At 41.3% G+C, this 19005-nt stretch overlaps 1 protein-coding gene across 1 annotated transcript in view; it reads left to right on the top strand.

Annotated features, from left to right (window-relative positions):
• Nucleotides 1-19005, top strand: part of RYR2 (ryanodine receptor 2) — a 467985-nt gene that overhangs the window by 267856 nt on the left and 181124 nt on the right. The window contains exons 32-38 of the mRNA XM_069484586.1: nt 267-381; nt 1386-1546; nt 3414-3573; nt 6290-6376; nt 10067-10293; nt 13835-14639; nt 16452-16652. Coding sequence (XP_069340687.1) covers nt 267-381; nt 1386-1546; nt 3414-3573; nt 6290-6376; nt 10067-10293; nt 13835-14639; nt 16452-16652 — 1756 coding nt within the window. The remainder of the gene's footprint in view (nt 1-266; nt 382-1385; nt 1547-3413; nt 3574-6289; nt 6377-10066; nt 10294-13834; nt 14640-16451; nt 16653-19005) is intronic.

Below are 19005 nucleotides of genomic sequence, written 5' to 3' on the forward strand. Positions count from 1 at the left end.
ACTTTGGGTCAGGTAATTCTTTGTTGTGGAAACTGCTCTGGTCATTGAAGAATCTTAAGCGGCATCCCTGGCCTCCACCCACTAGACACCAATGGGATTTCATCCTCCCAGTGGTGACAATCAAAAATAACTCCAGATAGTCCCAGATGTCCCTCAGGTAGTAAAAATTGCCCTGGTTAAGGACCACTCAGTTGAATATACGCTCATATTTGAAATAGGCAGAACATTTTAATATTGCTTATTTTTAGTCCTCTAATATATTTCAGATTTTTGCTTAGGAGAACAAAGCCAGATTATAGCACAAGCCATTCTGCAAGACTCACTGAAGATGTCCTTGCCGACGATCGGGATGACTATGATTACTTGATGCAAACGTCCACGGTATGAGGTTGCAGCTGTTGTCGTTTATTTCTATTTGTCACTTATGCTTTACATCTCAAATAGTATACTTTGATTCATCATATTTAGCAACATTATTTTTTATGTAATTAGTCACTTGTATTTTTATACATATTTTGGGGACTGAAAATTTGGAAAACATATATACTGTATAGTATGCAATAAGAAAGCTATTTTAGGAAAAATATCCTTAATGGCATTCATAATGTTGCTTTTGCTATCCTCTTTCATGACAAAATTTTAAATTGCACTTGGAATTTTCTAAGTACATGTGATTTCCTTCATCTTAGTGAATTGTCTAAAAGATCATTTGTCATACTTGGTGAGAGGTCAAGTTTTGCTCTCTGCCTTTTTAAATTTTCAAAACTCCTTCTCCTGAAATGCCAAATGGAAAAGATCTATAGTTGTGTCTGTTGTACGGTGTTTCTGTGTTTGGGTTTGATATTCATGTTAGATATGAACTATTTCAAAGTGACTTTAAGATGCCAAAATATTATATGTCAGAGATAGAAAAGGCCAAACATATGCAAAGATGGGGGTGACAGGTGTAAAAACTCTAGCATAGATTAGTGCATCTTCACAAGCTTGAAGGATTTGAAGCTTACCTGCTGAATGGATTAATGATTTTTATCACATACATATACTGTATATCTGTACTCATACAAATGCATGTATGTGTACATATGTACACTACAGGAACACATACATACATAACATGCTCAGGAGTATAAAGAGCCTCAAATCATTTAACATGTTTGCTCAGATATTTTTTTTCTTTCCCATTATTTCTAATTTAATTCAGAATCTCTAGTACAAGGCATTTCTTAGTTCGCAGTATCAGTCTTTTGTGCCTATAATATTTTAATTCAGCCAAGTAGTTTTAAACCAAGAAATATATTCTTGAGGTTATTCAAAGACTCAGATATCAGTTAACGTTGCAAACAAAGTTCTGTTTTGCCAACAGTTTGTTTTTGCTATCTTCACAGTACTATTACTCGGTGAGAATCTTCCCTGGACAAGAACCTGCTAATGTCTGGGTGGGCTGGATTACATCAGATTTCCATCAGTATGATACAGGCTTTGACTTGGACAGAGTCCGTACAGTGACAGTGACTCTAGGAGATGAAAAAGGAAAAGTGCATGAAAGGTTGGTTTTCCTCAGTTTTTTATAAGAGTGCCCATCTGAAAAAAAAAAAATATTGGTAAACCTAGATATTCTTTTGTCTCGGATTTTGTGAACAAGATATTTCTTTTTATAGGAACGATATAATCAAGCCATTAATGTCAATATCCTTTTTTTTTTTAACTCATACAAATGAGTAAGGGATCTAAATATATTAAAAGTGAAAAGCATCATGTAAGAACAGTGCATCCTTTTTGGGTAGTAATCATGTATTCCTTAAGGTAACATGACTAGCAACTTGGGTTACCAATACTTAGCGCCTGTTTTAGGGATTCAAGGTGGGTGAATGTGAGGCCTTTAACATAAGATCTGATACGTGTCTTGGGAACTGGCTGAATGATGGGAGAAAAACGTGAAGACAGTGTGGGCTGGTAGTTTAGACCAGGCGGACACATTTGAACTCAGACTGAGGAGCAGTGGGTTCTTTCCTCAGCTTTGCCATTGACTCGCTGTGTGGCTTTGGGTAAGTCAGTTACACTTTCTGTGCCATCCTTTTTTCATTTGTAAAACAAACCAAACTCAAACCAAACCTTCAAAAAAGTGAAGAAGGCTATCTTCCTTGCGGAATAAGACAAGAGAAGATCTGACCATTTGCTTCTACCTTTTGTGCCCATGCATCCTCTCTGATCTGCTGTGACAGGTCTCAGAAAGAGTCCTTTATAATGCTGCTTTTCTCCTCTACCTGCACCATCATTTTTGGTGGCTGGGAAACTCCCTTTCCTGCCCTCAGGGTGTAACATGTGCAATATAATAATGGCGTTAGCACTTGAGATGTGGACCTAGCAGAGATCTCGAAGGAAGAGCACTTTACGTCAGTATGAGACCCAAAACCACATGTCTCTAGGAATAGTGTTGGGGGGTACACATTTAATTTTCAGAGATGGCAACAATATAAGAAAAGAACTTAATATAGGGATGGGATAACTGAAAGATGATTTTGTTATAGGAAACAGAGGATGAGGAAGGGTTATTGAATCTTATGTACATAGTATGAAGAAATGCAGCCTACATTTGATTATTCAGAAACCAACTTTATCCCAGCCTTTTTGTTCTTTTCCTTCTGCTTGCTTGGCTTTGGGTTTTTTTTTTTTTTTTTTGTCTGTTTGTTTTTGTTTTTTGCTAGTCTTGTTAATATGTTCACTGTTTAGTGGCAGAGAAAAGAAATGGAGATGAAGCTTAAATTACTTAACTTTGTTACCATCTCTAGTGAAGGTTTTGGGAAAGATGAAAACCAGGTAGGGTTTGTTGTTAATCACTGATTTTGTGTATATTCTAGTTTGTCTCTCATAACAGATCACCAGGAATTGTCCATAAAGGGGCAAAATTTCAGCCAAATTTTAAATATATTGAGTCACTGATGGCTCATGTAGAATTTGCCTAAGGATTTTGATAGTGTTTGGAAACAAATGCTTCTCATTTCAGAACAAGTGGTTTAAATAAAAAAAAAAAAAAAAAAAGAATGAAAACCTTGAGATGAAAATTACAAATTTGGATGACTTTTAAATAGTTAAACTTTTTTGAACCTCAGAAAAAGGTCCAGTTTGGTTTGAGTTTTTGGAGAGAAGGTGCAGGTCAGTTCTTACTTGGTTCAAACTTGTTGACCTGTCTCCATTAGGTGTGAAATTTAGAGACATACGAGACCTGATTCAGAACGTCCACTGCAGTCAATGGAGTTTTGCTCAGAATCACAGAATCGGGCCCATTGTGCACCTCTCCCATTACAGCATGAGCTTGTTGCTTGCGCAGCATAATTTAGTTAGTTTGCAAGATATACATGCTTTCTCTTTTATCTGTGGTCGTACAAAGATAAAAATGTTTTTTTGAAATTCAGCATCAAACGCAGCAACTGCTACATGGTATGTGCGGGTGAGAGCATGAGCCCCGGGCAAGGACGCAATAATAATGGACTGGAGATCGGCTGTGTGGTGGATGCTGCCAGCGGGCTGCTCACGTTCATTGCCAATGGCAAGGAGCTGAGCACATACTATCAGGTACGTGGTCGCTGATGATGTCATGCTTCTAGGGAGGAAAACCTTTTTTCCCCCATTAAAGGAAAACACATTTTGTAAGACCAAAAAGTAAATTAGACACATGTACTGTGGCCCTGGTCTGAGAAACAGCCCAACAAAACCCAGACCTGGCAAGCCTGCCCCTAAGCTATCCCAGCTTTTGCACGCTCCTGGCCTGAGAACCAGCCTGGAGTCCCTGCCTCTAGCAAAGCCACACTACGACTGCCACAAACTCCTGCACTCTAGGTCACTGAGGCACTTGCAGACATTGCTGATGTGGATTGCAGCTGTAGAATCTGCACAGATACTCCCACATTCACTCAGAACCAAAGCCAACATATCCTACCCAGCCAATATCCTGGGACTTGTCTATAGGAAAAAGTATTTCCCTATGAAAGCTACTCTATAAAATTGAAAGAGGTAAGTGTCCTACCAGGTGAGCAGATGTCAACATAGGGACACAAAAATACACGAAAAAGCAAGGAAACACGATTCCTCTGAAAGAACACAATTATTCTCTAGTAACAGACCCCAAAGAAAAGGAAATTTACAAAATGCCTAAAAAAGAATTCAAAATAATGATCTTAAGGGAACTCAGTGATATACAAGAGATTACAGATAAATGATTCAACAAAATAAGGAAAACAATTCATAATCTGAATGAGAAATTTAACAAAGAGATACCATAAAAAGAACCAAACAGAAATCCTGCAACTGAAGAATTCAATAACCTAAATAAAAAATATAACTTAAAGCTTCAACCACAGACTAGATCAAGCAGAAGAATTTCTGAACTTGAAGACAGTTCTTTAGAGATAACCTACTCAGAGGGGGAAAAAAGGAATAAAAAAGAATGAAGAAAGCCTACAGGACTTATGGGACACCATGATACAATGGAGAGAGGCACAGAAAATATATTTAATTAAATAATAATTAAAAACTTTTCACGTCTTGGAAGAGATATGGACATCCAGATCCAGGAAGCTCATAGGATCCCAATAGATTATCCTCAAAAAGGTCCTCTCTCACATTATAATCAAACTGTCAAAAATCAAAAACAAAGAGAGAATTCTAAAAACTCAAAGAGAATGAGTCACATATAATGGAATCCCCATTAGGCAATCAACAGATTTCTCAGCAGAAACCTTTAGGTCAGGAGAGAATGGGATGATACATTCAAAGTGCTGAAAGGCAAAACAAACAAAAAAAAAACTATCAAACAAGAATACTATATCTAGCAAAGCTATGCTTCAAAAATGGAGAAATAAAGTGCTTCCCAGACAAGGAAAATTTGAGTGAATTTGTCACTGCTAGACATGCCTTACAAGAAATGCTTAAGGCCATACTACAGATAGAGCAAAAGGATAATAATTACTATCATGAAAACATGTGAAAGTACAAAACTCACCAGTGGAAGTAATTTCATAGTTAAACTCAGAATACTGCAGTATGGAAGTCTTTCAAACCTCCAGTATGAAGGTTAAAAGTCAACATGGTCAAAAATAACTGCAGCTGCAATTAATTGTCAAGGCATATGCAATATATAAAGCAATACAAATATAAATCAGGAGAGGGGTAAAAGTCTATAGTATTTTTATGTAACCAAAGTTGTTGTTATCAGCTTAAAATACCCTGTTATAACTACAGTATTGTTTATGGTAGTCCCATGATGACCACAAAGAAAGAAGTTGCAGAAGACAGACAAAGGAGAGAGAGAAAGGGAATCAAAGCTTAGCACCATAGAAGGCCACCAAACCACAAAGATAAACAAGAGAGGAAGAAGGAAACAGAGGATCTTCAGAACAACCAGTAAAATAATGAAGAAAATGAAGGGGTTTAACTCCTTACCTATCAGTACTAACCTTGAATGTAAATGAATTAGATCCCCCAATTACAAGGCATACAGTGGCTACGTGGATTAAAAAAAAAAAAAAACCCAGCTATATGCAGCCTTTAAGAGACTCACTTCACCAGCAAGGACACACTTAGACTGAAAGTGAAGGAATAGAAAAAGATACTTCATGTAAACAGAAACGAAAAGTGAGCAGGAGTAGTTCTGCTTATATCAGATAAAATAGACGTTAAGTCAAAAGCTGTAAAAAGAAACAAAGAAGGTTATTTTGTAATAAAAAATGATCAAGGATCAATTCAGCAATATATATGGATATGTAAGGATATAACAGTTTATAGATACACTCAACACTAGGGCACCCAAATATATAAAGGAAACGTTACTGTATCTGAAGGGAGAGATAGACTGTAATACAGTAATAGTAGGGAACTTCAGTGACCCACTTTCAGCAATGGATAGATAATCCAGATAAAAATTTAACAAAGATATGCTAATTACCCCGATTTGATTATTACACAATATATTCATATATCAAAACGTGACATTTTACCCTATGAATATGTACAATTATTATGTGTCAGCTAAAAAATAGTAAATTAGAAATTAAAAGAAAATGGAAAACAAAAATGAGTTATATATGTTGGCTTCTGTTGAACAATGACAGTATCATAAGCCCTAAAATAGTCACATAATAATGAAATACTCTGACTAATTATTGAAGTAGGATGGCTGTGTGCTAGAACGGAAAATCACTGCTCTCCTTGTGCTCTTTACTTGTTATAAAGAATATATATTTTTTTGTCTTCCTTCTTTACTAATATTATAAAATTCACTTATATATTTAAGGTGGAACCAAGTACAAAATTATTTCCTGCAGTTTTTGCACAAGCTACAAGTCCCAATGTTTTCCAGTTTGAGCTGGGAAGAATAAAGGTAACAAAAAATCATTCCTAGTATTATATTTGTATTATTTTTCTATCAGGGCATAGCATTGACTTATTCTGAAATGGATTCAGTATTTTCTTAGTACTGATGTGAATTAATTCTTTAAAGAAAAGGTAGCCACGTTTGAAAATCTCTTCGAGGTCACTAGGGTAACATAATTAATTAGAAAGAGTTTCTCTTTGGTCATCTTACATATGTTCTTCCATAAAACTAGGCCTATACAGAATTAAAAAATGCCAAATTACACACAATGCAGTAATCTTTGAACTCAAATGTGAGCTAGTGAATGGACTTAAATACCTGAAACCACCATCTAGAATAGTGGCACGTGTAGAGTACTCTGGGCACATGAATGAAAGAACCTAAGTTGAATGGGTTGGATCAGGTAGAGCTAAAAGAAGAGAAGACATTTAGGTTGATTGCAGACTGTTAAATAGGAACTCTTCTGGGTATATTTTTAGGAGAGGGTATTATAGGCAGAAGATGAGAAAGAGAAAAAAAATATATAAGAGTGAAAGTGCTTCAGGTTAAGTAATTCACCTTACTTAACAAAGGATGCTTTCTAGACAGTGGCTGGAGACTAATATGGATACAAAGTAGACCAAGTCCAGGTTGAAAAAGCCTTGTGTGCCATGCTAAGAAGCTGGCACCTATTATGTAGACAGGGACAATCCATTGGAAATTTGACAAATGGGATTGAGTATAATGAAACTTGTTTTGGAAAAATATGTCGGTAGTAACGTGGGGCTGGACAAGAGTGAGAATAGGCAGTAGCAGTGAGGTGTTGACAGTTTAGTGCTGTCTACACAGGAGATACTGATGGGAGCCGTGAAAAGCAGAATGGAAAGTGGTAAATATGAAACTATTTTCTAGAAGAAATTAATAGAATTTGACAGTGAATTGGAAGAATAGGACTTATAGGTGAGTTGGATTTAGGTACTCCAGGAGGATCGATGATTGGCTTAAAGTTTTTGGTTTGGACAACTTGGGAATGCAAATGCAAAAAGTAGAAGAGTTTGGTGAAATTCTGGAAAAGAGATTGAATTGAATTTTGCAATTGTAGAGTTGAGTTTCCAGGCACACCTCAGGGTGCACATAGGAGATAGTTTTACGAGGCTGGCTCGGTGACCTTGGACATGTTCCTTAAATCGTATGAGCTCAGTTTCTGCGTTTGTAAAATGGGTTCACAGTATCTGTTTTATGGAGTTAATATAATTAAAAATCTTGAACAATGCCTTATACATAGTATCTGCTCAACAGATTTATATATTACTTATAATACATATATGCATAATGCATGAGTATATACGCACATACATACACCACTGTGCACAAAAAGGGAGCCATGTTGGAGATTAAGATTTTAGTCATCAAGAAATGAACTGTAATTCATCTCTGAGAGTAAATCGAGTATGAGGGTGGGCGTAGAGAGTGAGAAGAGATGACTGAGGTTAAAGCTGGGTGTATCAACTAAGAAAGAGGAACTTATGTGAGAGAAAGGAGGTAGCAAGTTCAGATGACCTTTTTTTTCGTTTTATAAAATTTGCTAAAAAGTGGTCGCTTCTCAGAACCCTGACTGGTCCTGTCAGCTGTCTGCTGACATTTGCATTAGACATGGCACCTGGGACGTGTCCAGGCTGGACTGCAGATCACCCCCCCCCCCCCCACCGCCTCACTTGCTTGATCTGTTGTGCTCCCCACATCAGGTGACAGCAAATCCGGTCACTCAGGGCAAACACCTTGGGGTCACCCTTGGCATCTCTCCTTCAGGGTCTGCATCCCAGCTCCCCGCCCGGCACATCTTCCGCCTTCTGAGTCACTGCACTGATCTCCATCATCGTCCTTTCTCATCTGGGTGACTCCGGTGGCTTCCTAGAGGGTTCTCCTTAATTCATCCTGGCCTGTTTGTTGATCATACAACAATCGCAGTGGCTGTCAAAGTCGGTTCAGATCATTCCACTGCTCAAAACCCTGGTGGAAACCCTGTTTCCCTGAGAATAAAAATCAGACGTCTTACCATGGTCCTTGAGACCCTAAAAGGGTCTGGCATGGCGTGACCTCTTGACTTTTGCTCCTCCTGCTCTGCCCTCCTTGCCCGTCCCGCGGCCGCGCTGGCCTCCAGCTCCTCCCCGCGCCTGCCGGGCAGACACCTGCAGCACCTGTGCACCGACTGTCTTCTCTGCCTGGGAATTTCTCCCTTGAATATTCCCACCGTTCTTCTCCGTTTGCTTTCTGTCAGTGTCACCTTCTCAGTGACACCCACCCTGACCCCTGCATTTATAATCCTGCCCTGCAGTCTGGTTCCCCCGCTCGGCTTTTCTGCCCTCCCCTCCCCCACTCCATGACATCTCCTCTAACGTACCACTTAATTTACTTGTTGACTCTGTTTATTCTGTGTCTTCAGCGAGGAAAATGGAAGCTGTACGAGTGCTGGGTTTTGCTTGTTTTGTTCATCGGCATATTCTCAGTGCCTAAAACTGTGCCTGGCTTTTTCTTTTTTCTTTTCCATTAGTAGAAGTGAATAGGAAGCAGTTGGAGGATGAGGCAGTCTGGAGAATGTCGTCATGGGGGCTGTAGAGGAGAAGGAGAGGTTAAGGTGATACAGAAATATGAGAGGATGGCTTCCACATGGTCCCAGAAGAGGCAGGAAGGCAGGGGTGGTGTCAAGAATATAAATGAGTGAATAAGCTTTGGGCAAAGTGGAAACCTCTCTATCCCCGAGACCAGACGGAAGGAATTGAGGATGGCTGAAGATGATATCGGAGGACAAATGAACTGTTAGTTAGTGCCTAATTGGTCCCATTCTCTTGGTTAGCAGTCAGGATTGCCTGCTGGGCTAAGTCTGGGACACCCCTGGTTAGACGGAGTGGTTCAAAGATGAGGTGGGTGACAGGGACAGGTAAGGAAAGAGCCGAGATGATGTGACCTGTCACTCAGGAAGTCTGGCACTGACAGTCCCTACAGGCTCGCCAGGTTTCCCCAGGGGCCCAGCCAGGTGGAGAATAGGAAGGGTGTGTGGGTGTGCTTGGTGGCACGTGCGTTCTCGGTGTGCCAGCGAGTACGTGGAAAGAGACATCCTAAAACCTGTTCACTTGCCCTGACATTTTAGTTATTTCCTCTTGCATCATATTTTTTCTGGTTTATCCTTGCAGGAGCTTTTCAACCCAATTTCTGTTATTTCTCGTATTGACTTTGCTTGACTGCGAGCGTGTCCTACTTTCGCTGTCTCTTTCCTGTGCAGAGTTCTAGTCGTTTTTCTTTCTTTTTTCTTTTTTTTTTTTTTTTTTTTGAGACAGTCTCGCTTTGTTGCCCGGGCTATAGTGAGTGCCATGGCGTCAGCCTCGCTCACAGCAACCTCAAACTCCTGGGCTCAAGCGATCCTCCTGCCTCAGCCTCCTGAGTAGCTGGGACTACAGGCATGCGCCACCATGCCCGGCTAATTTTTTCTATATATATTTTTAGCTGTCCATATAATTTCTTTCTATTTTTAGTAGAGACGGGAGTCTCGCTCTTGCTCAGGCTGGTCTCAAACTCCTGACCTCGAGCGATCCTCCCACCTCGGCCTCCCAGGGTGCTAGGATTACAGGCGTGAGCCACCGTGCCCGGCCTCTAGTCATTTCTTTATGAACCCCAAGGGAGGTTCTAAATTCATTCTTCTCTGCTTTCCGCATCTCCTAGAACGTGATGCCTCTCTCGGCGGGGTTGTTCAAGAGCGAGCACAAAAACCCGGTGCCGCAGTGCCCCCCGCGCCTGCACGTGCAGTTCCTGTCCCACGTGCTGTGGAGCAGGATGCCCAACCAGTTCCTGAAGGTCGACGTCTCCCGGATCAGCGAACGCCAGGGCTGGCTGGTGCAGTGCTTGGATCCTCTGCAGTTCATGTCTCTGCACATCCCGGAGGAAAACAGGTCAGCCCTGGGCATCCTCGACTATCTGACTGGGACGCTTGGAATTAGATGGCTGTCTGGGGCTTCTGGGATGGTACCGGAGAAACAAAATGAGATTTTAAAACATCTCATTTATATAAAACACTGTCCAGCACGGCCGTCCATGCATGCATAAAAAGATCTCATTCCTTGTGGCCATGGCATCATTATTCTGCATACTCCAACTTTCAATCTATTTCTCGAAGTCACCACTTCGTTACTGGGGGGGGGGGGGGGCGGGGAAACGATACTACAGTTGAAGACACCCTAGGATAGTGTGTGGTTTCTCCATTCGCTCTTGTTTTACTTATGAGGACAGCAGCAAATAAAAATTCAGACAAAAAAACTGCAGTCAAACTTATATAAGAGTCTTTTATCAAAACTTTTCATCTGATGGTATTTTTTGGAAAAAAAAAAAATTGAAATAACCCAAAGGAACAACATTTGGGAAGAAATTTCTTTGTGAGGGAAAGTGTTCTGTCTCTACTAAGCAGAGAATTTTAACATTCTAATTTAATCTTTTGGCATGCCATCATCAGAAACCCAATATAAATCCGTGCCGTGGTCATTTATAATTTATATGAATTGCCTGTGATATATATGTTAAGGGAATAGGATATTTAAACTCTCTCTAAAGGTCATAAAAGATTTGAGGCAGTTTTCCAAAATATATGGGACCCAGATACATTAAAAGGTGTCATTGGAATCAGGTTGTAGAGAAGAGAAAAATAAGGAAATAAAGCTGGGGCTAAGACTTACGCATAGTGCTTGATACCTCCCCTTGCGGTGTGGTTGGTCGGCTCAGGGCTCGCACTGGTTTCATGCTCCCAAACAATCAAAAGAAAAATCTGATAAGTTTGAAAATCCAGATTCCAAAAGGGAAATACCACCTGGCAATTGAAAATAATCTGATGGCCCAGTAACATGGAAAATCATTAATATTTTCAATTTGGGGGATGGTTGTTGGAAGCATGGCAGTACATATTTTGTTTCTTCTTAACACATATCCCAGTTTATAGTTGAGTTGTGTCTGTTTCGGAGGGGAGCTGGTTTCTCTCCTCAACTGAATAGTAAGCTCCCTGGGGTCAGGGATCATGTCTGTATAATTCACCGTCATATCATCAATACACAGTGCTTAGTACATAATAGACACTCAGTGGTATTTCATGAATAATTGAACGATATTGAGATACGACAGAAATGTCTCCACTGGGGACTGTTAAAGAGTATGATGAGTTGTACTGGTCAGCTTTTGCTGCAGTAACAAACCGCCCCCCCCCCCCAAAGTCTCAGGGGCTTGCAAACAAACATTTATTTTGCTCATGTGACATGAGGTCACTGGTTCCCTACATCTCTGCTTCAGACTAGACATGGACTGGGGGTGTGGTCCACCTGCCTTCTCACCCGAGACCCGAGCTGATGGGGCCACCCCAGTCTGGGATGTCAAGTTTTCACAGCCAAGGGTAGATGTGCAAAATGGCACACAGAAACTTCCAGGCCTCTAAGAGTTTATTTTTTGGCTGTGGCAAATGTTATGTCCGCTTGCATTGTATAGGCCAAAACAAGTGATATGCTCAAGCCTAAAATAAAGTCAGATTACTCCATCTGCAGGGAAGAAGGGGAATATTTGAGGACAATAATATAATGTAGCCTATGCTGGAGAGATATTAATAGTAGGTGATACATTTGGCATTGTGCTTAGATAAAATAATGATTTCTTTCGCTATCCCTGAGTTCAAGCCATAGTTCATTAAAATATGAATAATTTTACAAGGGGTTGTGGTGTGGGAACACAAACTCATTTAGTGCAAGTACATGCTTTGGTTTGCCTTGATCTAAGTGCAAAAGTTATGAGAGTTAGAGAACTCTATAGATGGCATCTGCTTGAGACTTCTTCCATTCATTTAGTCGTTTGTCAAACGGGTATTAGTGCCTAGTACGTTGCTGGCACTGGGTATAAAGTCAGTGAGTGAAACAGACATGACCTTTGCCCTCAAGGACTTCATGCTCTAATAGGGAAGAGAGATACTTTAGAGAAAAGACAGTGGCGTCATGATGCAAATACTGGGGATAGTAAATGAATGGATTGGGCAAGGTGGCAACATGGTAGACTGTAGTGTTCTTATGTGTCATTTCTAGCAACTAACATTGAGAAAAATTAGACAGTAAACTAACTTATGTTTTTCAATAAGAATTTAGAATTAGAGTATAGATTTTCTGTCTTGCTACAATGAATGGATCTATAATTTGACCATCAGCCAGGCTGAGGGGTAGGATCATAGTCTTCTTGGGCAAGAAAGAGCCCAGCTGAGGCATGGGAATCGTTGCACTCTACACTTTATGGGTGGGCAGGGGGAGTTTGCACAATTATTCCTTTCTAAGAACTGGGCGTTAGCAACGGGGCCCAGCAGTTTTGTGGTTTCCTGGAAGCTTAGGTGTCACATGGGGGTGAGTAATCATTTGCTTTTCATTGGTGATGCATGAAGCTTCTGATTCTAAGAGTTGGGAGGTGGGTGCAGAACTGTTCTGACTTTAGGCATAGTCTGGCCATAAGTTTTAGGTTTCATGCCTCGCAAGGTCTTGATATATGACGGAAGCAAAGTGACCTTCATGAAGAGCCCAGTGTAAACTCTGACTCCTGTAGAAACCTGAGGTGCCCTTTTGTTTTGCTGAGTATAAAAATGGCATGAATAGTGTTTGCTTTGTGTGCTGCACATACCTGGGTGGAAACCGAGGCAGCTGTGGCGGGAGATGTTTGTGTGTGTGAAGGATACATCAGGGTAAATTATGTCAGATAAATTAGAGCTCTGTTTGCCCGCTTCTGAGGGATTGGGCTAACAGCCTAATCCTAGGGTAAAGACAAGGGCAGCCTAGCCTAAGGCAAAGCTTTCTGGTTTCTTGAACCAGAGTAGCCAATTGGGAAAAGGAGATTCAGAATTTTCCACAGAATGTTCAAATCCTGAAAGGAGGACAGTACCAGGTTCAAGTTGAAACTCAGATACCTAAAAGGGGTGCTCAGAGCCTTGGTATGATGGAGGATGAAGGAAGTTCTAGATGAATATTTAATTCTAGGTAGAAGAAAACTTGTAAAATATCTAGGATTGATTAAAGAAAAAAAAAGGCAAAAATGTATGCAACCATTAAACATGCCATAGAAAAGTAAAAGAAGAAGATGTAGGTTGGGCATCCCAAATTTGAAAATCTGAAATCCAAAATGCTCCAAAATCTGAAACTTTTTGAGCACTGACATGCAGCTCAAAGGAAATGCTCATTGGAGTATTTCAGATTTCAGATTTTTGGATTTGGAATGCCGAACCGATAGGTATAATGCAAACATTCCAGTGTCAAAAAATCCGAAACACTTCTGGTCCCAGTCATTTCAGAGGGGGGGTAGTCAATGTGTACCATCTATTCCCATACCTTTTTGAAATTTACTTTTCTACATAGATTTTTCTTCTGATTCCGTTTTTTTTTTTAATTGTCCATTTCTAATCTTGTCACCCTTTCCTTCTCCCTTCTACAGATCTGTTGACATCTTAGAGCTGACAGAGCAGGAAGAACTGCTGAAATTTCACTATCACACTCTCCGGCTCTACTCGGCGGTCTGTGCTCTCGGGAACCACCGGGTGGCGCACGCCCTGTGCAGTCACGTGGACGAACCGCAGCTGCTCTACGCCATCGAGAACAAGTACATGCCGGGCTTGCTGCGCGCCGGCTACTACGACCTGCTGATTGACATCCACCTGAGCTCCTATGCCACCGCCAGGCTCATGATGAACAACGAGTTCATCGTCCCCATGACGGAGGAGACAAAGAGCATCACCCTCTTCCGGGACGAGAACAAAAAGCACGGCCTCCCGGGCATTGGCCTCAGCACCTCCCTCAGGCCGCGGATGCAGTTTTCCTCCCCCAGTTTTGTGACCGTCAATAACGAATGCTACCAGTACAGCCCCGAGTTCCCACTGGACATCCTCAAGGCCAAGACCATCCAGATGCTGACGGAAGCAGTTAAAGAGGGCAGTCTTCATGCCCGGGACCCCGTTGGGGGGACCACTGAATTCCTCTTCGTACCCCTCATCAAGCTGTTCTATACCCTGCTGATCATGGGCATCTTCCACAACGAGGACCTGAAGCACATCCTGCAGCTGATTGAGCCCAGCGTGTTTAAAGAAGCAGCCGCTCCGGAGGAGGAGGGCGACGCCCTGGAAAAAGAGCTCAGTGCAGACGACTCAAAGCTGGAAGGGGCTGGTGACGAGGAAGCCAAAGGGGGCAAGAGGCCCAAGGAGGGCCTGCTCCAAATGAAACTGCCAGAGCCAGTTAAATTGCAGGTAATCAGAAACAACGATTTGGGTGAATTTAAACATTCCTAACCATTAAGGTATTGAAGTTTGCCTTCGTCTCTTTCCCTCTGTGTGTGTTCCCGTGTAATGGTAGTTCATAGAATTAACTAACTTCCTATTCTTTTCCCTCCTCTTCATTGGCAATTTCCTGGCATCTCTCCTCTTGTTTCTGCAGAAGCATTTCACCTTCATTTTGTTGGAATGCTTGAAATACAAGATGTTAAATACCCCCTCTTCCCTACACCTCCGCTCTTGCAAACCCTCGAATGCTTGTTTACCAGTAGGTGTGTCCATTCTTAGCAAGATTTGACTCCCCTAGTACGTTTCTAATGAATAGAAGACATCACCTGTCTTTGTGCTCATCAAGGTGGATGAAGTCCTTTCTTAATGCCTCTTCTGTTCACTAGAGTCAGTTTGATGTTCGCATCACTCATGTGCTTTTTTGCTCTTCATTCCTTTGGTCAGCATTGACTGAAGTCTTTCTGGGCCATGCACTTTCTGCTGGGAGAAATAAACACATATGAGCCTTGTCTTCCAGAAGCTCACCGTCTCTGGGGAAATACGTATAATTATGTATGCCTTTCTTTTAAACTATCTGATTGCTAATTTTACTAAATATACTGAAACAAAAGAATGGATTACTGGAAGAGAGGAAATTTAAACAGGATTACTGTTAGAAAGGGTTAGGGATGACTCCTTGGAGATGGTGACTTTTAAGCCGAGGTCAGATTGAGGAGTTGAGTTCAATACATGCAAAGAAGGGGGAGCCGGACGGGGTGTTCTAGGTGCTTTTCACCAGGGCAAATAAATAGCCCAGCGAAGCTCCTCAAGCAGGACAAGGCCAGCATGGCTGTTGTGAGGAAGGTGGAGGAGGGTAGATGAGGGGGAAAGAGGGTGTTCCGGAACGTGGTTATCCAAGAGGCTAAATTCACAGCTTCAATACCTCTGTGACTGCCAGGTCATGCTGGTCTAGTCCCCAGGGGACTGTGTCATACTAGGGCAGGCAGAGGAGATGGAGAAGAGGTGTAGACTCTGGGGCTGCTTCAGAGCTGGCATTGACTGCAAAGGTTCTCACGTGGATGGTGACAGACATGGTTTTAAAGTCCTGTTTGTATTCATGTCACAATTGGTATTGAGTGTATATAAATTTTTTTAAACTTTGCAGAGCATTCTCTTTTAGGCATGTTTCTAGCACCATATTGTCTCAGTTAAAAATCCTTTTGGCTTTCAGCAAGAGAATATCCAGCTAATTATTTAATGAATAAGTATCCATCACGGATTCATTGTTGTATCTTAAGTGTTGAGTTCTCGAATTGGTCCAGTAGCTCAATAGTGTCGTCAGGAACCAGATCTTAAAATCATTCTTTTCTGTGATCCTCAGCCTGTAATTTTCTTCCTAAGGTGCATCACCTCGTGATCACCTCCAGTGATCATGTCATAACCCAGTTACACTCATTTTGGAAGGAGAGCATTCCAGTGTGTTTTAATGATGGAAAATCTTTCCTAGAAGACCCCTACAAACTTCTCCTTATGTATCTCATTGGCTATAGCTCCTGTGGCTAAAAGGGAGGCCAGGAGAGTAAATGTCCATCAAAGGGACGTGCGTTTGCCCTTTTGGCCTAGACAAATCACGTTTCATTCCTGGGACTGAGCACGTTGATATCTACACAAAATCAAGATTCTGTTTATAAAGGAGCTGAGTAGGCAACTGTGCACCTTTATCACAGATTATGATGTGATATACGTTAGCTATTAAAGGATTCAGAAATTAAATGTGGTGTCTTTTTAATCACCTTCTAGATGTGCCTACTGCTTCAGTACCTCTGTGACTGCCAGGTCCGGCACCGGATAGAAGCCATTGTGGCCTTTTCAGATGACTTTGTAGCTAAGCTGCAGGAAAATCAGCGTTTCCGATATAACGAAGTCATGCAAGCCTTAAACATGTCAGCTGCACTCACAGCCAGGAAGACGAAGGAATTTCGATCACCACCTCAAGAACAGGTAAAAAAAATGAAATGAACATTCTTCCTTTTTATTTTGGTTTTGAGTTCATTCAGGATCTTTCTATTACAAAATTATATCCTAAGTGACATGTGTTCCCCACCCACACTCCGTTTAAACTAGTCAAGTCGATTTAGTTAGTGCTCTTAGTTTCACCAAAAGAATCTACTGGATTAGTTTAAACAAAAGGGAGTTCTCAAAAGATAGCAGGTATATTGCAGACACTTTCATAAGGCCGGTGTACCGGAGTATGACGTTCTGCAAATAGGGACATATTCAACCACAGATGGTCTTCATCTGATAGAAACTCTTAATTCCTAGGACTCAATGCTAGAAGCTTTCTCTCTGAGCCCTCCGGAGAAGAACAAAATGTCTCTGTCGCCTTGCTTGCTGGAAGATTGATCACCCTGTTTGTGGATCTTCCTCTCACTACTTACGTCCAAACCCAGGTCTCCTTAGGGTGCAGCAGAACCGAGGACACATGCCTGAATTGGAGAATGAGCTAGCTTGAATTTTCCAGAATCTGCCTTGGGGGTGGGACTCAGAAGTATGAGAAATTACAAAGATACAGGGATGGTGGTTAAAGGATGTAACTCACAGATCTCTTCTTTGATGTCCTACCTTTATCATTTCCCTCTATATCCAAGTCAGCTCAGAATGAAAGTGTTTACGGACTAATTACAGAATTTATTCTTGATCACCAGAATGCAATTTCTTTGAGGGAAGGGACATGGAATTTTTTTTTTATTGCTATAAATAGCATTTATTGAGCAGGGAACAAGTCCAAGCTTTTCCAGATTAACTCTGTCTATTAAACTACTGTTGGGAGACTTCTGCCTCTGGAGAGATGGAGTACATGTGCTTTTCCCTATTCTTCCTTCTAAGTACAACTAACACCCTGGACATTACATAAAAGACAACACAAGAAGACTCTGAAAGAGAGAAGAAGGGAGGTTGGCTACGGAACTTGGGACCCAAGGAATGACATGGTGGTGAGTTCCTTGGGTTTTCTTTTTGCCTCATCTATCCCAGATTTGAAGCTAAAGAAGCCGGCAACCAGGAAATGCCAACGGGCATAGACAAGAAAAGGCACAACAAAAGCCTGCTCTCTCTGGCCAAAGGACCAGGAAAGGGACAGCTTAGCAAGACAGAATTGTTTCATATAATAACTGCACTGCTTCAGCCAGAAACCACAGAAAAAACTGTGTCCCACCTTCACTCAGCACCAGGCTGTAGCGAGGTACCCCAGCAGAAGAGAGAGCACTTATTGCCACTGAGTGGTGACAAGGCCTGCCCCTTCCAAAGTGCCACTAGAGGCCATGCAAGAAGTAGCAAGGCGCTCTCACCCTTTCTAGCCAGCATCAATCAGTACAGATCTAATGGGGAACCAGAGCTCCCACCCCTGCCTGGCACTCACAGGGTCCCCTCCCTCCTCCACTTTTCCAAGAAGCCTGAGTGGGGAAATGGACTTTCACTCTTACCTGGCGGTAACGAAGCACTCAAGCCCTTCTCTTGCTGGATAGTGTCAGAAGAATCCAGCTAAAACACGGCTTAAATAAGAGCCGGAGTCATAACGTAATGCTCAAAATATGCAGATTTCCATTAAAAGATCACTTATACCAAGAACCAGGAAAAACTTGAATGAAAAAAGTCAATCAGTAAACACTAACTGAGATGATGGAGATACTAAAATTATCAGACAAAGCTTTGAAAGCAACCGTCTTAAAATTGCTTCAAAATGGAAAAAATAATGCCATAAAGCTTCAAAAAAGAAATAAAAAATATAAAGAAGAAGTGGAAATTTTAGATCTAAAAAATATAATAACAAAAAAAAAAAAAAAAAAAAACCCTCTATGAATGGGCTTAATAGCAGAATGGAGGGGACAAAGGAAAGGATTGGTGACCGGAAGAGAGAACAATAGAAACTAGAAACTACCCCATCTGAGGAAAAGAGAGAAAATAGGCTGAAAAATTGAACAGAGCCTCAGAAACCAGTGTGACTATAACAAAAGATCTAACGTTTGCAATGTTGGAATCTCAGAGGATTGGGGAAAGAGGGCAAACTGAAAAAAATAATGGAAGAAATAATGGCTGAAAACTTTTGAAATTCAGCAGCAGATATGAAGCTAGAGGTTCAAGAAGCCAAGTAAGTTCCACATAGCCACGGCATGTCTTAGTCCAGTTTCTGAAAATCAAGGACAAAGAAAATGCCTTGAAAGAAATGATACTGTACCTAGAGGAGGGAAAACAACTCGAAAGACGCAGATTACTCATCAGAAAGCACGGAGCGTAGAAGGAAGTGGCACAACCTTTTTCATGTGCTGAAAGAAAATAACTGTCAACCCTGAGTCCT

The sequence above is a fragment of the Eulemur rufifrons genome, chromosome 11 (assembly GCF_041146395.1).
Source record: "Eulemur rufifrons isolate Redbay chromosome 11, OSU_ERuf_1, whole genome shotgun sequence".
In the NCBI taxonomy this organism is placed as follows: domain Eukaryota; kingdom Metazoa; phylum Chordata; class Mammalia; order Primates; family Lemuridae; genus Eulemur; species Eulemur rufifrons.